This window comes from Lissotriton helveticus, chromosome 3_1 (assembly GCF_964261635.1).
Source record: "Lissotriton helveticus chromosome 3_1, aLisHel1.1, whole genome shotgun sequence".
Taxonomy (NCBI): Eukaryota; Metazoa; Chordata; class Amphibia; order Caudata; family Salamandridae; genus Lissotriton; species Lissotriton helveticus.
Genome location: NC_136061.1, coordinates 699,622,392 through 699,640,688, shown reverse-complemented (window position 1 = coordinate 699,640,688; position 18,297 = coordinate 699,622,392). Strand labels below are relative to the sequence as shown.

At 40.6% G+C, this 18,297-nt stretch overlaps 1 protein-coding gene across 3 annotated transcripts in view; it reads right to left on the bottom strand.

Moving 5' to 3' along the window:
- DNAJC24 (DnaJ heat shock protein family (Hsp40) member C24) overlaps positions 1–18,297 on the bottom strand; it is a 303,076-nt gene that overhangs the window by 198,182 nt on the left and 86,597 nt on the right. For all 3 annotated transcript variants that reach the window (XM_078680829.1, XM_078680828.1, XM_078680830.1), the window contains exon 3: positions 12,259–12,398. In XM_078680829.1, the coding sequence (XP_078536955.1) occupies positions 12,259–12,366 (108 nt within the window). In that variant the 5' untranslated portion in view covers positions 12,367–12,398. The remainder of the gene's footprint in view (positions 1–12,258; positions 12,399–18,297) is intronic.

Here is an 18,297-nt window from a genome sequence, read left to right as displayed (position 1 = left end):
ATTAAATAAAATGGAAGCTCGAGTTGCAAAACGAGCGTCTAAAGCATCTACGTTGTTCCAGTCAGGGGAATGTCAAGAAAGTACCAAAAAGGCGGACGGAAATCAGAAGGAAATAGACAATTCGTTGAAACAACAAGTCAATCAGTTGGAAAGGCTCTATAAAAAAGAAACCAACAAGAGCTGGGAAGTCCTAGCTCTGGAAAACTATATTGAAGTGAAGCGTATCCCACGAGGGTTAAGGATCTTTACAATGCCCACGCACCCAGACACTAAAGAAGAGCTTTTGATTGACTGGGTTGAAAACAACACAGAATGCTCCATGAATATGATGCACATCTTAATAAAACACGCAAAAATAGATATCTCCGACATAACACAAAAGATCAAAGACATAGAAGCAAGTTTAAGTCAAGAAAAAAATCAGGAAGAATTGGGAAAATTGCGCAAAGACATGGAGTTAAGAATGGAAAAATACGAACAAGAAATTGAAGAACGCAAGGAACGCAAGTTCAAACGTGATGAACAAGATTATCTCCATGGAAGGATATTAACCTTTGCGAGACGCTATGACAATCTAAAAAAGAACTATCCCATGCGAACCAATAAAACTGCTACAAGCACGAGTGAGTCAGATGTCAGTGAAAATGAATCCACAAGGGATAATACAACCAGGCTGATTTTTTTTAGAGGAAATCAGACTGATGAATCTGGACAAATCCTTGAGAAGGGGGGGCGGCCGAGGAAGAACAATGAGTCGAGGTCGAGGAAATCCAACACCGACCACCTCAGAAACACAAGAAAAACCAGAAGGTCAAAACGCAAGAAGGCAATACCCCCTTCGGAACAGGAAAAAACAAATGTAATTGTGAATCTTTCCCAATACAATCTATCTAAAGAAGAAGAAACAGTTTTAAACAAAGGATTATCATTTTGTCCAGAAACACGTTTTGACTACACTCAAGTTTGCATTGATATGTACAAATATATCAGAAAATTGATTCACGCAAATAAAATCCAACCTATGACACAACCCAGTGCTATATCAGATGTGGAAAAAAGTGGACAAATAACGATAGATCAAAAACCAGATCTTAAAAATATGTTTGACATGTACGAAATGGAGGATGACGCAATGACGGAGCTAGAAATTTTGGAACAATTGGAAATTGAAACAAATAAAAGCACAGACACTGGATTAAAAAAGAAATCAAGGTATTGTCCTGTGTTGTCACCAGATAATAAGATTGACCTATTCTCTGACGCGATAATAGAGGAATTGGAAAGACTGCCCAAAACGCATAACATCAACCGAAGGGAGAATTTATCAACTAAAGAAAGGGCTGTTGTCAAGAAATTGATGGAAAATGAGAAAATAACGATAAAACCCGCCGACATGGGGGGGGAATATCGTAATAATGGACACACGTGATTATGTCAAAGAAGCATTAAGACAACTGAACGACACCAACAACTATTGTAGATTGAAAACTAATCCAATGGAGAAAATGACAAAGGAATTTTAAGAAAAGATACAAGGGTGGTATCAAGAACAATTCATCAATGATGAAGAACGAAAATTTCTAATCACAGACTTTTCAGCAACACCCTATATATATTTTCTCCCCCGAAAATTCACAAAACTACAATTAATCCACCTGGGAGACCGATAGTTTCTTCATGTAGCTCCCTATATGAGAATCTATCCAGGTATGTGGATACATTTCTGGCCCCGATCGCGCGAAACATGAGCTCATACTTGAAAGACACGGGAGACTTTTTAAGGATACTCACAGGAATAACGTGGAATTCGTAACCATCGTTGTAGTATCACTGTAGACATCCATAAGACATGACATCGGAATCACAGCTTGCCAATACTTTTTAAAACAACGGAGCATAACACAACTGAATCACACTAGAATACTGCTCAATATGATCAACATCTGCCTCACGAATAATATCTTCCTATTCAACACAGAACTATTCAAACAACAGTGTGGAACAGCTATGGGAATCTCTTTTTCCCCAAGTTATGCCAACATCACGATGGGATGGTGGGAACGCACCATTGCTTGGGACACCGAAAACCAACTGGACATGGATAAAATCATTCTATGGGTACGTTACATCGACGACCTATTTCTGATCTGGAATGGTACTGACAAAGAATTCCAGAGATACTTTACCAAACTAAATGAAAATGAAGTGGGTCTACAATTCACATGTACCACCAGTAAAAAACAGATTGACTTCTTGGACACAAGGATCTATATAGACAATGATAAAATAGAATCCACACTGTTCAGGAAGAAAACTGCGACAAACAGTGTCTTACATGGTACAAGCTCCCACCCCAGGCAACTAGTGAACAGCATCCCCTATGGGGAATTTATTCGGATGAAGAGGAACTGTTCCACAACAGCAGATGCGGAAGACAAAATTCAGGAGTGTAAGAAACGTTTCAAAGCACGAGGCTATAATGAACGTACCCTCGAGAAATGTAAGAAAAGAGTTGACAAAAAAACTAGAGCAGAAATCCTAATGGAAAAACCCAAAGACACTAACGAATAAAATCCTCCTCGATTCATTACCACCTATAGCAAGGAAAGTGGAAGCATTGTGAACAAGATGAAGAAATATTGGCATCTAATTTCAAGGGATCCTGATATTGGAGAACTAATAGGTGACAAGCCAACTGTAACGTACAGAAAGAATACTTCTCTAAAGGATATGCTGGTAAGGAGCCATTTTCAAATCAAACAGAAAACAGCTCACAAACCAACGAAAAGGATTTAAAGCATGTAAATCGTGTAAAGCCTGCAAAATAGGCAACAACATGACAAGCATTCAAGAACCAAATGGAAAAATCATGGTAATTGAGGAGAATATAACCTGTACAACCAAGTTTGTCATATATATGATTGAATGCAGATGTGGTATGAAATATATCGGGAGCACGACATGCATGCTAAAGAAGCGTATCCTTGGACATATAGGTGCAGTGAAAAATGCCAATATGACATATGCAACAGCCAAACATATCCTCACATGCCAAAAGGGCGATTGGAGAGCGATGTGTTTCTATGGGATCAGAATGGTACCAGAAGACATTCGAGGAGGTGATTGTGTTCAAAAATTACATCAAGCTGAATCACGACTTATCATAAAATTCCGGACAAAACACCCAGGAGGAATCAACAACGATGAGGAACTTTATGTCCACTTGGAATAATCCCGTGGCTCTCGAAGAACTTTGCCTGAACTCAATAAAGGTAGATGGGTACTACACCTTCTACAGGAACTCATTAATATGATGCTGGGTACTAACCCTGAATACTTTAAACAATTGTTTCCAGTTTAAAAAAACGATAACATTTAAAAAACGATAATACTCACTTAAAACAGCGCATTTGTCTTTCTGTTTGTGTGTAAAGTTTTGAAAAAACGGTTTTGAACTACATATCCCACAATGCCACTTAAGGGCAGACGTGGGTATATAAGGTAAAATAAAAGAAGGACAAAGCCTTGGTGGCTGAAACGCGTTGGTGGGGGAAGCTTATCAATAAAATAAGCTTAAATCCATTTGGTGTGCCGTATCCTTTGTTCGAATCAAATATATATATATATATATATATATATATATATATATATATACACACACACACACACACACACATATGTCTATATAAATATCTCTCTCTATATATGTGTGTACACACACACACATGTATATATATATATATATATATTCACTGAAAAAACCATAGGTTAGAGACCATATATAGTTAGCTGGACATTTTATTGACATAAAACCAATGAAATTCCATATATAGTTAGTTGCACTAACTATATATCGCGCACCCGCAATCCACTGCTGATGATGTCACATATTACATCATTCATGACATGGTCAGTGACATCACTGATGACATCACTGATGACATCTCAAATGACATCACTGATGACATCTCAAATGACATCACTGATGACATCATGACACACCAATACCAGTTACTACATACGCACTCACTGATTCCTACGTCTACACACACATTCACTTATTCACCCATACAATCACTCATACATACAGTCACTCATTATTACAACACTATCATATGCACTCATACACCTATGCAGACACTCACACACTGCCACTCATCCATGGAGTTACTCACACACCTAGTCAGTCCTGTAAAGAATCAATCACACTTCCATTTCCTCATCTATACAGTTAAACACAGAACACCATACTTCAGTGACATCACTGATGACATCACTGATGACATCTCAAATGACATCACTGATGACATCTCAAATGACATCACTGATGACATCATGACACACCAATACCAGTTACTACATACGCACTCACAGATTCCTACGTCTACACACACATTCACTCATTCACCCATACAATCACTCATACATACAGTCACTCATTATTACAACACTATCATATGCACTCATACACCTAGTCAGTCCTGTGAAGAATCAATCACACTTCGATTTCCTCATCTATACAGTTAAACACAGAACACCATACTTTTCACACATATACTAACACATACTTACTCTCTTATACAATCACTGATACAAGTACACATTGATATGCACAGAGTCACACACCTCCCAGCCAGCCACACACACACTCAGTCTTCCATACATCCACTCATTCTTCAATATGTAAAACATATTTAAACTTTACAAAAACACACAGACACTAGATGATGTCATCAGTGATGTCATTTGAGATGTCATCAGTGATGTCATCACTGATGACATCACTGATGACATCTCAAATGACATCAGTGATGTCACTGACCATGTCATGAATGATGTAATATGTGACATCATCAGCAGTGGATTGCGGGTGCGCGATATATAGTTAGTGCAACTAACTATATATGGAATTTCATTGGTTTTATGTCAATAAAATGTCCAGCTAACTATATATGGTCTCTAACCTATGGTTTTTTCAGTGAATTTTCAAGGTTTTGTAAATGCAAATTCCTAACTATATATGGTCTATAACCTATGGTTTTTTCAGTGAATATAAATATAAATGCATGCATACATATACATATATGCATACATATGCATGTTATTTACATGAAAGTTTTAAAAACACTAATAAAAGCAAAGCTAAAAAGCCACCTCATTACAAACAGAATGGCTTTAACTTAAACGAGGGCGAGATCTATTGCATTTTCAATGCTTGTTTACTTTGGTTCTATCAAGAAGGCATTCAGATGTGTCACACATTTGCCATAAATTCTGAATGTTAGCACTCTAGTTGCTCATTAGATCACTGTAGTAAAGCTAGTGCTCACCAGGGAAGTCTGCTGCTAATCATGGTTTGCAGCCATTTTCCCGCATTTTTTATCCCGCAGACTTTCAGTCCGCATACCATTATCCCGCAAGGTCATTGACCGCGCATACCATTATCCCGCATTTTTTCAAAACGCATGTGCATTTATCGCGCATGCCTTTACAAAGAATTACGTTTTAAAGGCATGTATGGTAAATGCATTTGCGTTGTGAAAACCACGATGACGAGAGAGGTAAGTGGGTTTGTGTTAATTTTTTCGTGGGTTAGTGATTGTGTAGTGTAGTGTAGTGTTGTGTAGTGTAGTGTTGTGTTAGTGTAGTGTAGAGTTGTGGTGGTTGTTTAGTGTAGGGTCATGCTGGGGGTAGTGTTTTAGGGTTTAGGGTTGTGTTGTAGTGTTTGCGTAGTGTAGGGTCATGCTGGGGGTAGTGTTTTAGGGTTTAGGGTAGTGTTGTAGTGTTTGCGTAGTGTAGGGTCATGCTGGGGGTAGTGTTTTAGGGTTTAGGGTTGTGTTGTAGTGTTTGCGTAGTGTAGGGTCATGCTGGGGCTAGTGTTTTAGGGTTTAGGGTAGTGTTGTAGTGTTTGCGTAGTGTAGGGTCATGCTGGGCGTAGTGTTTTAGGGTTTAGGATAGTGTTGTAGTGTTTGCGTAGTGTAGGGTCATGCTGGGGGTAGTGTTTTAGGGTTTTGGGTAGTGTTGTAGTGTTTGCGTAGTGTAGGGTCATGCTGGGGTGTAGTATTTTAGGGTTTAGGGTAGTGTTGTAGTGTTTGCGTAGTGTAGGGTCATGCTGGGGGTAGTGTTTTAGGGTTTTGGGTAGTGTTGTAGTGTTTGCGTAGTGTAGGGTCATGCTGGGGTGTAGTGTTTTAGGGTTTTGGGTAGTGTTGTAGTGTTTGCGTAGTGTAGGGTCATGCTGGGGGTAGTGTTTTAGGGTTTTGGGTAGTGTTGTAGTGTTTGCGTAGTGTAGGGTCATGCTGGGGGTAGTGTTTTAGGGTTTTGGGTAGTGTTGTAGTGTTTGCGTAGTGTAGGGTCATGCTGGGGGGTAGTGTTTTAGGGTTTTGGGTAGTGTTGTAGTGTTTGCGTAGTGTAGGGTCATGCTGGGGGTAGTGTTTTAGGGTTTTGGGTAGTGTTGTAGTGTTTGCGTAGTGTAGGGTCATGCTGGGGGTAGTGTTTTAGGGTTTAGGGTAGTGTTGTAGTGTTTGCGTAGTGTAGGGTCATGCTGGGGGTAGTGTTTTAGGGTTTAGGGTAGTGTTGTAGTGTTTGCGTAGTGTAGGGTCATGCTGGGGGTAGTGTTTTAGGGTTTAGGGTAGTGTTGTAGTGTTTGCGTAGTGTAGGGTCATGCTGGGGGTAGTGTTTAGGGTTTAGGGTAGTGTTGTAGTGTTTACGTAGTGTAGGGTCATGCTGGGGTGTAGTGTTTTAAGGTTTTGGGTAGTGTTGTAGTGTTTGCGTAGTGTAGGGTCATGCTGGGGGTAGTGTTTTAGGGTTTAGGGTAGTGTTGTAGTGTTTGCGTAGTGTAGGGTCATGCTGGGGTGTAGTGTTTTAGGGTTTTGGGTAGTGTTGTAGTGTTTGCGTAGTGTAGGGTCATGCTGGGGGTAGTGTTTTAGGGTTTAGGGTAGTGTTGTAGTGTTTGCGTAGTGTAGGGTCATGCTGGGGGTAGTGTTTTAGGGTTTAGGGTTGTGTTGTAGTGTTTGCGTAGTGTAGGGTCATGCTGGGGGTAGTGTTTTAGGGTTTAGGGTTGTGTTGTAGTGTTTGTGTAGTGTAGGGTCATGCTGGGGGTAGTGTTTTAGGGTTTAGGGTAGTGTTGTAGTGTTTGCGTAGTGTAGGGTCATGCTGGGGTGTAGTGTTTTAGGGTTTTGGGTAGTGTTGTAGTGTTTGCGTAGTGTAGGGTCATGCTGGGGGTAGTGTTTTAGGGTTTAGGGTAGTGTTGTAGTGTTTGTGTAGTGTAGGGTCATGCTGGGGGTAGTGTTTTAGGGTTTAGGGTAGTGTTGTACTGTTTGTGTAGTGTAGGGTCATGCTGGGGGTAGTGTTTTAGGGTTTAGGGTAGTTTAGTTGTTTAGTGTATGCTAAAGGCATATTCGTTCTAAAAGTTTTCGTTATTTTAATTTGCGGCCTAATAGTACATGCGGGATTTTTTTTGCGGACTGATGGTATGCGGGATTTCGTCATATATTCGCTAATCATACTTTCTATGGCAAAATGAACCCCCTCATTTTGTTCCTTTTTAAATTAAATGTTTTAAGAGTTACCACTTTATTCCAATCAAGATGGCTTCAGGTGTGCCATACCTTTGTAATAAGTAGGACTGTTAGCACTCTAGTTGTTCTTTAGAACACTCTGGGACATTCTGTCATTGGGCTATAGTTGGGCTACATCTGGCTGATATTTGGGCTACATTTGGTTTTTTTTGTCTCTGGTGGCCATCTTTGGGCTACATTGGGCTACATTGGGCTACATTGGGCTACATTTGGGCTCCAACATATATATAGCCCAATGTAGCCCAATATATATTTTTCAAAGTTAAATTTCGTAAAAACCACTGGAGCCTATATCTTGAGACATAGCAAAGGCACATCGGGCTACCAGTCCCTACAATTTTGCCAAGTTTGGTGTAAATCCATTCAGCCGTTCAGGCTAAAAGTGAGGCCAACCGCCCTATGGAAAATTGCATGGGAAAAACACGTTTTGGGACCCCCCTTTTTTCTCGGCCCCCCCTTGACGAATACCCCCCAAATTTTCAGGGGCTGCTCAGAAACAAAATGTTCCATTTTCCTGAAAATTTCAGCCAATTCTGTCCTCAAACGCCAAAGTTATTCGACATAGAATTTTCAAAACTCCCATAGGAAAAAAATCCTAACTATATATACCTACTGGCTATCGCCAGTAGGTAATATATATATATATATAGAGAGAGAGAGAGAGAGAGAGAGAGAAGAGAGAGAAGAGAGAGAAGAGAGAGAGGTATATATATATATATATATATATATATATATATATATATATATATATATATATATATATATATATATATATAAATAAATAACCTACTGGCGGTAGGTAGTTATAGTTAGGATCGTTTTCCATAGGAAATCCGCAACATTCTATTGGGAATAACTTTGGTGCCGAATGAGGGATCTTCCTGTAATTTTCCTTAACTTTGCCTCCGCTCCGTCCCTGAAAGTTTCGGGGGGATCTGTCAAGCGGGGGCCGAGATAAAAGGGGGGTCCCAAAACGTGTTTTCCCCATGTTAATTTCCATAGGGCGGTTGGACTCACTTTTAGCCCGAACGGCTGAATGGATTTCCACCAAACTTGGCAAAATTGTAGGGACTGGTACCCCGATGTGCCTTTGCTATGTCTCAAGATATATGCTCCAGTGGTTTTTACGAAAATTAACTTTGAAAAAATATATATTGGGCTACATTGGGCTATATATATATGTTAGAGCCCAAATGTAGCCCAATGTAGCCCAAAGATGGCCACCAGAGACAAAAAAAAACAAATGTAGCCCAAATATCAGCCAGATGTAGCCCAACTATAGCCCAATGACAGAATGTCCCAGAGTGTTCTAAAGAACAACTAGAGCGCTAACAGTCTTACTTATGACAAAAGTATGGCACACCTGAAGACATCTTGATTGGAATAAAGTGTTAACACTTAAAACATTTAATTTGCAAAGGAACAAAATGAGGGGGTTCATTTTGCCATAGAAATTATGATTAGTGCTGAAGAAAGAAAAATTAGGGCATATTTTGAGTGACTTCTCAAATCCTCTTATATTTCATAAAAAAAATTCTGATATGCAGTCTCCCAAGATGGCCACCAGAGACAAAAGAGCCCAAATGTAGCTCAAATATCAGCCAGATGTAGCCCAACTATAGCCCAATGACAGAAAGTCCCAGAGTGTTCTAAAGAACAACTAGAACGCTAACAGTCTTACTTATGACAAAAGTATGGCACACCTGAAGTCATCTTGATTGGAATAAAGTGGTAACACTTAATACATTTAATTTGAAAAGGAACAAAATGAGGGGTTTCATTTTGCCATAGAAATGTTATATAAATATATATATATATATATTCACTGAAAAAATCATAGGTTACACACCAGTTATAGTTAGGAATTAGCATTTAAAAAACCTATTAAATTCACTGAAAAAAACATAGCTTTCACACCAGTTATAGTTAGGTGGAAATTTTACTCGCATAAAACCATTGAAATTCCCACGTTATAGTTAGTTGGACTCACTATAGCTTGCGCGTGCAATGCACTGCTGATGACGTCACATATTACATCACTCATGACATGGTCAGTGACATCACTCATGACATCACTGATGACATCTCAAATGACATCACTGATGACATCATCCAGTGAATGTGTATCTTTCTGAAAAATAAATATTTTTTATATATGTATATCTAAAGGTTGATGGAAGAATAAATGGGTAAATAAATGTCTAAATGGATGATTGTTTGTGTAAAATTGATTGGTTAACTGACTTATTAAATGTATCTTAGTGAATACATATATTAGCGAGTAATGTTTAAATATTTAAATATCTGTATCTATGTCTCACTTTGTGTATAAGTGGCTGCATGGGTTGGTGAGTAGCTACACGAGTGTGTATATGGGTTATTAGTTGTTTTTTTGAGTATCAGTGTCTGTATGGTTCGGTGGGGGATATTACTTAGAGCACAGATGCATGAATGAGTGACTCACTATTTGTATGTATTTTGAAGACAGCATGTGTGCAAGACTGTATGGGTGGATGATTGTGTGCATGGGTGGGTTAGTGAGTATGTGTTTTTATAATTGATTGTTTAAGAGAGTAAATATGTTTCCGTTTCTGTAGAAGTATGTGTAGTGGTGTGTATATAGCAGTATAATCAAGCAAATGTTTTTTTGATAGTTTATTTGCATGTGTGAATTTGTGTGTGAGTAACTATATGGATGAGTATTAGTGTGTAACAGGAAGTATAGGTGTATGAGTACATATGATGAGTAAGTACATGCATGAGTGACTATATAGAACTGTTGGTGAATGAGAAAATGTGTATGTAGATGTTGGAATTACCTAATAAGTTGTTGTAATTGGTATTGGTTTCTCCTTTTTTAAGAAAATGTTAGTTTCTATTTTTGAATGTGTGTGTCAAAGGTTATTTTATGCTGATAGGAGGTCTGCCACTTTGTCACAAGGATGTTGTCATCAGTGATGTCATTTGAGATGTCATCAGTGATGTCATGAGTGATGTCACTGACCATGTCATGAGTGAAGTAATATGTGACGTCATCAGCAGTGCATTGCACGCGCAAGTTATAGTGAGTCCAACTAACTATAACGTGGGAATTTCAATGGTTTTATGCGAGTAAAATTTCCACCTAACTATAACTGGTGTGAAACCTATGGTTTTTTCAGTGAATATATATATATATATATATATATATATATATAGATAGATAGATAGATAGATAGATAGATAGATAGATAGATAGATAGATAGATAGATAGATAGATAGATAGATAGATGGATAGATGGATAGATGGATAGATAGATAGAACAGGCTTCACCAGCGAGTAGCTCCGGAGATACTGGTAGCTCTCAGATACCTGTAAGTAGCTCCCCCTATGCTTAGTAAATAGAACTTTTTGCGTTAAATTAAACATGCTTCTACGATTGAAAAACAGGCAATTTGGAGTAAAATGTATGTATTTTCAGAAAGGCTAAGTTTGATGTTTGGAGACAAAACATTTTTAAAGTTGATAGTCGAACAATAATGCACCCTTCATGGGATATACTAATTAGATTATTTCCCAGGTGTCATTGCTTATATGGCTGCTATGACATGTAGAGGCATTAAAATTGATAAAGCATTTATTTGACATTACTACTGCTAACTTTGCCAGATGCATCGAGATGGACATTGTGCTAATCCTGCCATGAATGTGATCTTGTCTGATGTGGTCACTATGGTACCATAATTTTATGTGTTGGTAGCTCGGAATGATTTTTATTGAACAAAAGTAGCTCCTACTATAGAAGAGGTTGGCTCTAGGCCATTTTAATGGCCAAAGGTGTAAATGTCACAGCTTAGCTGAATGGAGGGAGGAAGTCTGGCACTCTCCCACTCTTTGGAGAAGGCGGCAACTGCCATACCTTCCTTCCAAGGGTTGAAATGGATTCAATGGGAATCTTCGCTGTACAGCAGCAATTATTGCCTAGGCATAGTGCAGCAAAAGGTGGGCCTAATTCTTGGCAGTGTTGGCACGGTCACTGTTGGCTACAATATGACAATTCTGTATCAGAAGCACATGGTGACTTGGGGACGGGATTACATTTATATTGCGAACCCCCAAGCAAATGAAGGGCTAGCAGTAATAGGTAGATCTTGGCAATGTAATCTTCCCCTCACATGACCCCCCATTCACTCCGCTAAAGGATACCCAATTATTTTTCTATATCCTCTAGTGATCTTATTGCCATTTCCTTCCAATCCAAGGATCCTCAAGTATTACTCAAAGTTTTAGTTTTGTAAACATACGTTTAAACAATAAAGAGACAAAGAGGCCTGTAAAGGAAACTTTACAAGTGAAATAAATCAGTTATTCGAACTATGTTACGCACACACAAAAAAACATGCCAGCGGCAAAATCAACAGTTCTGAATTGTACATTTTGCCATTAGTACATTTCTTAGCGACGTCCCACATCATAGACGTTAAGATAACAGGATATGTCTTGAAAGTTCCAAGACACGTAGAATGGCAATGGAATAATGTTTCTTAAGTGTGCTTGCTCCCAAACATACTCTGTGCTGGGATGAAATATTCGGGACAAAGCTCTGAGTTCCAACATGGTAGGAAGTCATGTTAGAGGGATACAAACCTGTTGAAATTAGTTCACTTTTTATTTAATCAATAGGATTAAGGTGCACTTACCATAATTGCTAGTTTTTGATACTTTTGTCTCAGTTCTGTTAGGCTGTCTGTAGGCTTCGCACCCAAAACACCATACCAGTCCTTCTCTGCGAAAGTTCCAGAAGCCATCTTTAGACGTCTAATTCACAATCTTATTGGAACTTTGTGGAAAAAACAAATATTTTGAGTTAAAATACCTGAATTTATATGACGTTTATAACTTGTGTCATTCATCGTTTCATTAGCTTTCGTTCACACAGCACTTATTTCCAAGGGCCACTCCTATTTTCCAGAGTTGTTCTCTCTCCTCTATCACATGCAAGAACATTTTAATATTAACTTGTTTTAAAATTGCAATCTGTTGAGATCCCTCAGTGATCTGATTACTTGTCTACAAGGTTCCCCATCAACCTCAAACATGAATGCCAGTAACTCGTGAGATATTCTTGGGTAATAGAAATGAAAACAGATACTTACCTGGTTTCAAAAACCCATTTGTCCACTGGCATTTTAAGTGAGAACTTATGGCCTTATTTAGAGATTGGTGGACAGGATAGTCAGTCAAAATGTGGAGAACATCCTGCCATCCTTATTACAAGTGCCACAGACTATAATGCGCGTGCAATACGGCAGCCGGTACATCCACCACATTTGTGACCAAGTATCCCGTCCGCCAAACTCTACATAAGACCCTTTGTCAACAAAGGCAAAGCTCACTAGGAAAACAAAAACATATTAAAAAATTGAAAAACTGGTAACGTTTTCCTCGGCTATATAAGATCGAGGCATCTTGATTTTTGTATTACAAGGGCGTACTCACACACAAGCCTGAAATTTAAAGCAGGTAAGTGGCTTTTGTTTTAAGGAGAATTTCTTCTCAAGTTATAGAAAGGAAAAGGTTTTGAAGTGTTTATCTTGAATAGCATTGTTGTGGTTACTCAGAGATCAGAGTGTATGTTTTTTATTATTTTGCCCTGCTGTGACAAAGGATATTCTTAGTAAACAATGGGAAAATAGCACCCAGCTATCTTGTAAGTATATTTTACTTAAAAAGTGCAAAGATAGGGTTTACGGCCCAAATCCCAGAGCTGAGGCACTTGGATTTACATAAGACCACAACATGCTCCTATGACAAAAGGACTTGGTAGGACAAGAGAGGAGTGATACCTAACGAACAGAACTTATCAAGCGCAATGAGCACCAACAAGGCAACTTGGCACTAAAAATCAGCACCTTCTGAGATTTACAAGAAGTTAGCAGATTACTAAGCAGAACTGGTAGGTCTTCAATGATTTCCTGAAAGAGCATTACAAACAAATACATTTTTTTAAGCTCTTTTTATTAAACAAATAGCTCAGGACATTTTTTCAATAATAATACAAGGAACAGACATATCAATACCGTACTTCCTTACTTCTCAGGTATACCCTCGTTTCAAGTAGCTAACAGGGCTCAGGACTCCGCTGGCCTACATTTAGGTACAATCCTATTTCTTCTTTCCCCCCTCTCCCTCTTCTGCAGTATCCCCTGTACTTACTCCAACTACACCAAACTTTACTCCATTTTGTGGACATCCTCTGGCTTTATAGATTACCTTCTCAGCCCCTGAACACCAGTCTAAGTCAGTTTCCCACTCCCGCAGGTCTGGTATCTGGCTCACTCCCCATTTTTTGGCTATGTTCCTTTTGGCCACCATTGCTGCTACTTTCAGCCATTTTTCTTTTCCAGGAACACATAGTATTAGCCATCTCAGTTCTATTGGCATGTCCAATTCAGTGATTTCGGTCATAACTCTCGTCACCTCCCACCAGAAGACTTGGATATATTGACATTGCCATATGATATGAAAGAAGGAACAAGTTTCACCACATCCCCTCGCACAATATCTGGACACATCACGCCCCATTCGGTGTAGCAGTGTTCTGGATCCATATGACCTATGGAGTATACGTAGCTGGACTAGACGAAATCGAGCCCCTACAGCTACATTGCGTGGGCTCTGCACAACCTCCTCCCAGTCCTCGTCCTCCAGAAGTCCCAGCTCTACCTCCCACGTCACCCTCAGGGGCTACACCGGGTTAAGTGAATTATACATTATTTTCTTGTAGGTTAATGAAGTGGCCTGTGTAACCATTGGGTCCATCAATAATCTGTCTTCTAATGGCGAGCAGTCTGGGAGAGCTTCCCCCTGTCTAAGATATTGGCGTGTCATGCCTTAGTTGCATATATCGATATCTTTCTGTTCCTGCTATTTCATACTCACTTTTTAGGTCCTCAAACGAGAGCTGTCTCTGTCCCCTCCATATGTCTTCCAGTCTTTCAATTCCTAGCATTCCCCATTTTTTAAGGAACCCCTTCAGGGTCCCACTTCTGCCAACTGGTCACTGTCCCACAGTGAAGTTCTCCCCGTCAATTTCCCTTCCCAGCCTATGTGTTTTAACACTTCTCTCAAAGCTCGCACTACGGTCTGAGTATGTGGCGGTAGCTGTTTTTCCTTACTTCTGCTAGATTGTGCTGCTGGGTACCCCCGTTCACCCATAGCCCAGTGATCTGCCCTGAAGGCTGCATCCTCACGGTCAGTGAATGCCCAGTCATTTACTACTATCAACTGTCAGGCCCAATAGTACTTGTATTGGTCAGGGACTCAAGTCCTACCTCGTATACCCCCTCTGGAGCTTACAGAGAGCAATTCTAGAGCTACCTCCATCCCATAAGAGTTTTTGCAGTTCACTATTTATATCTCGAAACACCTTCTTGGGTATTTTGTATGGGGTATTCTGTCATACATATAGCAACCTGGGTAGTAACATTTTAAACACGATCCCCCTTCCTAGCAAGTAAACCAGTAGTTTCCTCCAATGCTCCACATCGTTCTTCAGTCGCTGTATTTGGGGATATAGATTATCTGTTAGGAAGTCCTCTTCCTTTGTGGATATCTGGCTACCTAGGTATGGGAAGCTTGTCTTGTCTACCAAATGAGTGGAACCCACCAGTCTCTGAGGAACTGTCCCCGTCAATGGGAAAATTAGAGATTTATTCCAACTTATTGTGTAGCCCGAGTAGGTACCAAACAAGTGGAATATCTGGAGCACCCTGTGCACTGATCTATATGGTTTGGTCAAATACAGGAGTATATTATCTGCATACAATGATATTCAATCTTCCCCTGTGCCCCCTCCCTGTATACCTTGTATTATTGGGTCGTTTCGGACCCATGTGGCTAATGGTTTCAATGCCAGGGCAAAGAGCATCGGCGAGAGTGGGAGGCCCTGCTGCGTGCCCTTTCCAAGTGGAAATGAACAAAATACTTCTCCATTGACCTTCACCCTTGCCTGAGGATCTAGGCATAGGAGTTTTACTAATGCCCTGAAGTTTGGTCCAAAGCCCAGTCTATTCAGTGTTGTGAATATGACTAGCCATTCGATGCTATTGAATACCATTTGGGCATCCAAGGAGAGCAGCACCGCCTCCTCTGTTTGTACCGTTTTTGTCCAGTATAGCACCCTATATTGCTTTCACAGGTTGAGGAGTTCATGTGCTCCTTTGTCGCATAAACCCAGATTGATCCTAGTGTACTAGTGTGGATATGACTGTCCGTAATCTGGTTGCTTTTACCATTGCCAGCACCTTCGTCTCAACATTTAACAGAGATATCGGCCTGTACGATCCACACTCAAACGGCAATTTACACTTTTAGGGGACCACCACTATCGTGGCAATACGCTGGTCGTGGGGAAGTTCCCCATATTCACTTGACTCTAGGTACATAATTAGGAGGTGGGGAGCAACCATCCTTACCAAGCTCTTGTAGAGCTCTACTGGAAGTCTTCTGCGTCTAGGACTGGGAGATTCATTTTCCGTAGCAATTCAATACAGTCCACCACCGTTCTCATCATTGAGGACGTACAAAGTTCTTCATAATATTTTACGAATGCTTCTGCTATTTCTTTACCTTTATGATTGATTCCTCCCCCGTGCGTTTGTATTTCCAACACCCAGCTTCTGTCTCTAACCCTTTTCTCCAGCCAGTCAATAATTTTGCTAGTTTTGTCCCCCACGTCGTATAATTTCCTTTGAGTGGATAGAGCCTGTGTTCTCACCTTTTGTTCCCCAAGGTCTTAACTCCTGTAGTTTGAGTCGGAGTCTCTGCGTCACAGACTCGTCGTCCATAGTGTTCTCCCATGTTTCTCTCTCTAGTCTACTTATCTCTGTTTCAAGTTCTTCTAATTCTCTACTCTGCTCCTTTTTCTGAGTGCCAATTTGCGCCTAAGTATATCCTCTAATTACGGTCTTGCAGGCCTCCCACTGCATGGCAGCCGGTTTCACTGAGCCCTCGTTTTCCTGGATGTATTGTGTTGTGCATGTCTGTACTTTTTGCGCAAACTGCTGGTTTCTAAAATGCCATGAGTTTATTCTCGGGGTAGTATTGGCTCTTTTAGCAGTACTTCAGTGAATTGTCAGAAATACCTCGCGCTTTATGTACAGCTTTCCTGAATTGTCCCGCCTGTGTTTGAAATGTGAAAATATAATATAACCTGGAGTGGCTTTTGTGTGCAGCAGAGGTATGTAAGTATAGTTGACACATTGATTGGATTGTGAGCATGCTACAAGTCGACCATGCCCATCGCTGCTTTAAACCCTTCTAATGTTTCTCTGCTGAATATCCTCGCAACTCCTGTCATCTTGTCTAGCTGTAGGTCCATGACTGTGTTCATATCGCCCCCAGGGATGAGCGTGCCTAAGGGCATCTCGAGTACAATGCTTCCTAGCGCCGCCAGGGTGTCGTGGCTGTGTACCATTGGTGGAATGTACACTCAGCAAATGTTTACAGTTGATCCCTCCCAAGTGCCAGTGAGTGCTGCGTACCTTCCTAGTTTATCATGCCAACACCTACTCACTGTCAGCAGAACTGAGGTCTTAATTAATATCCCCGCACCCCTAGAACCTGAGGTGTAACCTGCATGTGCTTGTAATTTGTATCCCTATCTATCCATTGCCTCGCATTAATTACCCCTAAGTGGGTTTCCTGGAGGAGCACCACATCTGGACTGTGTCACCGAAGGTACTGGAGAACCCGTGTTTGCTTTATCTTACTTCCCAACCCATTGACGTTCCACGTCAACACCTGGAGAGACAGTTGGGATAGATGCTCATATGTCCGCCGGTCCGCCGGCTTCACCAATGTGTGATTCCGGCTCATCATCGAATTGTGTCTCACCATGTGGGATCAATTAGTATACCTGAGTGCCTATTTGTATGGTCTTGTATGTTTCCAAGTTTAATGTCACTGAGCCTGCAACTAAATAATTCTAGAAAACACTTGCTAACTTGCTGGAATCCCAACCCTTGAATTTGCACCCCCTCCCTGCTTCCCTGCTAGACAGATCTATAACTACCTGTTTTTGCGTACATGGCATCACTTCTGTTGGGGTCCAGTTCTCTGCTTCATCGTATGTCTTTATCCTACACCATACAAGCGCTCTCCAATCTTTCTGGCTCCTCTAGATTTTCCGCTGGTCAATCCCTTTGGAGGACTTCTGTTTCACCTCTCGTCACCCCTCTAGCCACTCAGAGTCCTCCTCTGGCCTAGAAAAGTGCCATGATTTCCCTTCTGCCATTACTCGCAGTCTCGCAGAGTAGAACATCATGTACATGATGTTTTTTGACCGCATCTCTCTCTTTACTTCCTGGAAACTTCGTCACACCTTTTGAACCTGGAGGGTAAAGTTGGGGGGAAAGAAAATGGATCGTTCCGTTTTCATATTTGAGGTCGCTGCAAGATCTTGCCGCTTGTAATACAGCATCTCTATATATTATAGATAAGGATCTTAGCAATGATTGTTTGTGGGGTAGCCCCCGGCCTTGGTTTCGGGACGGGTACTCTGTGTGCCCGCTCAACTCAGTTTGACGTCCGTTTGGGTCGTAGATGCTTTAGGATAAGATCTTCCACAAAGAGCTCAAGACTGGGCCCTTCCATTCCCTCCGGCACACGCACCACTCTTATGTAACTCCGGCGCGCTCGCCCCTCCTCGTCTTCGAGTTTTGCCGCCAATACATCTT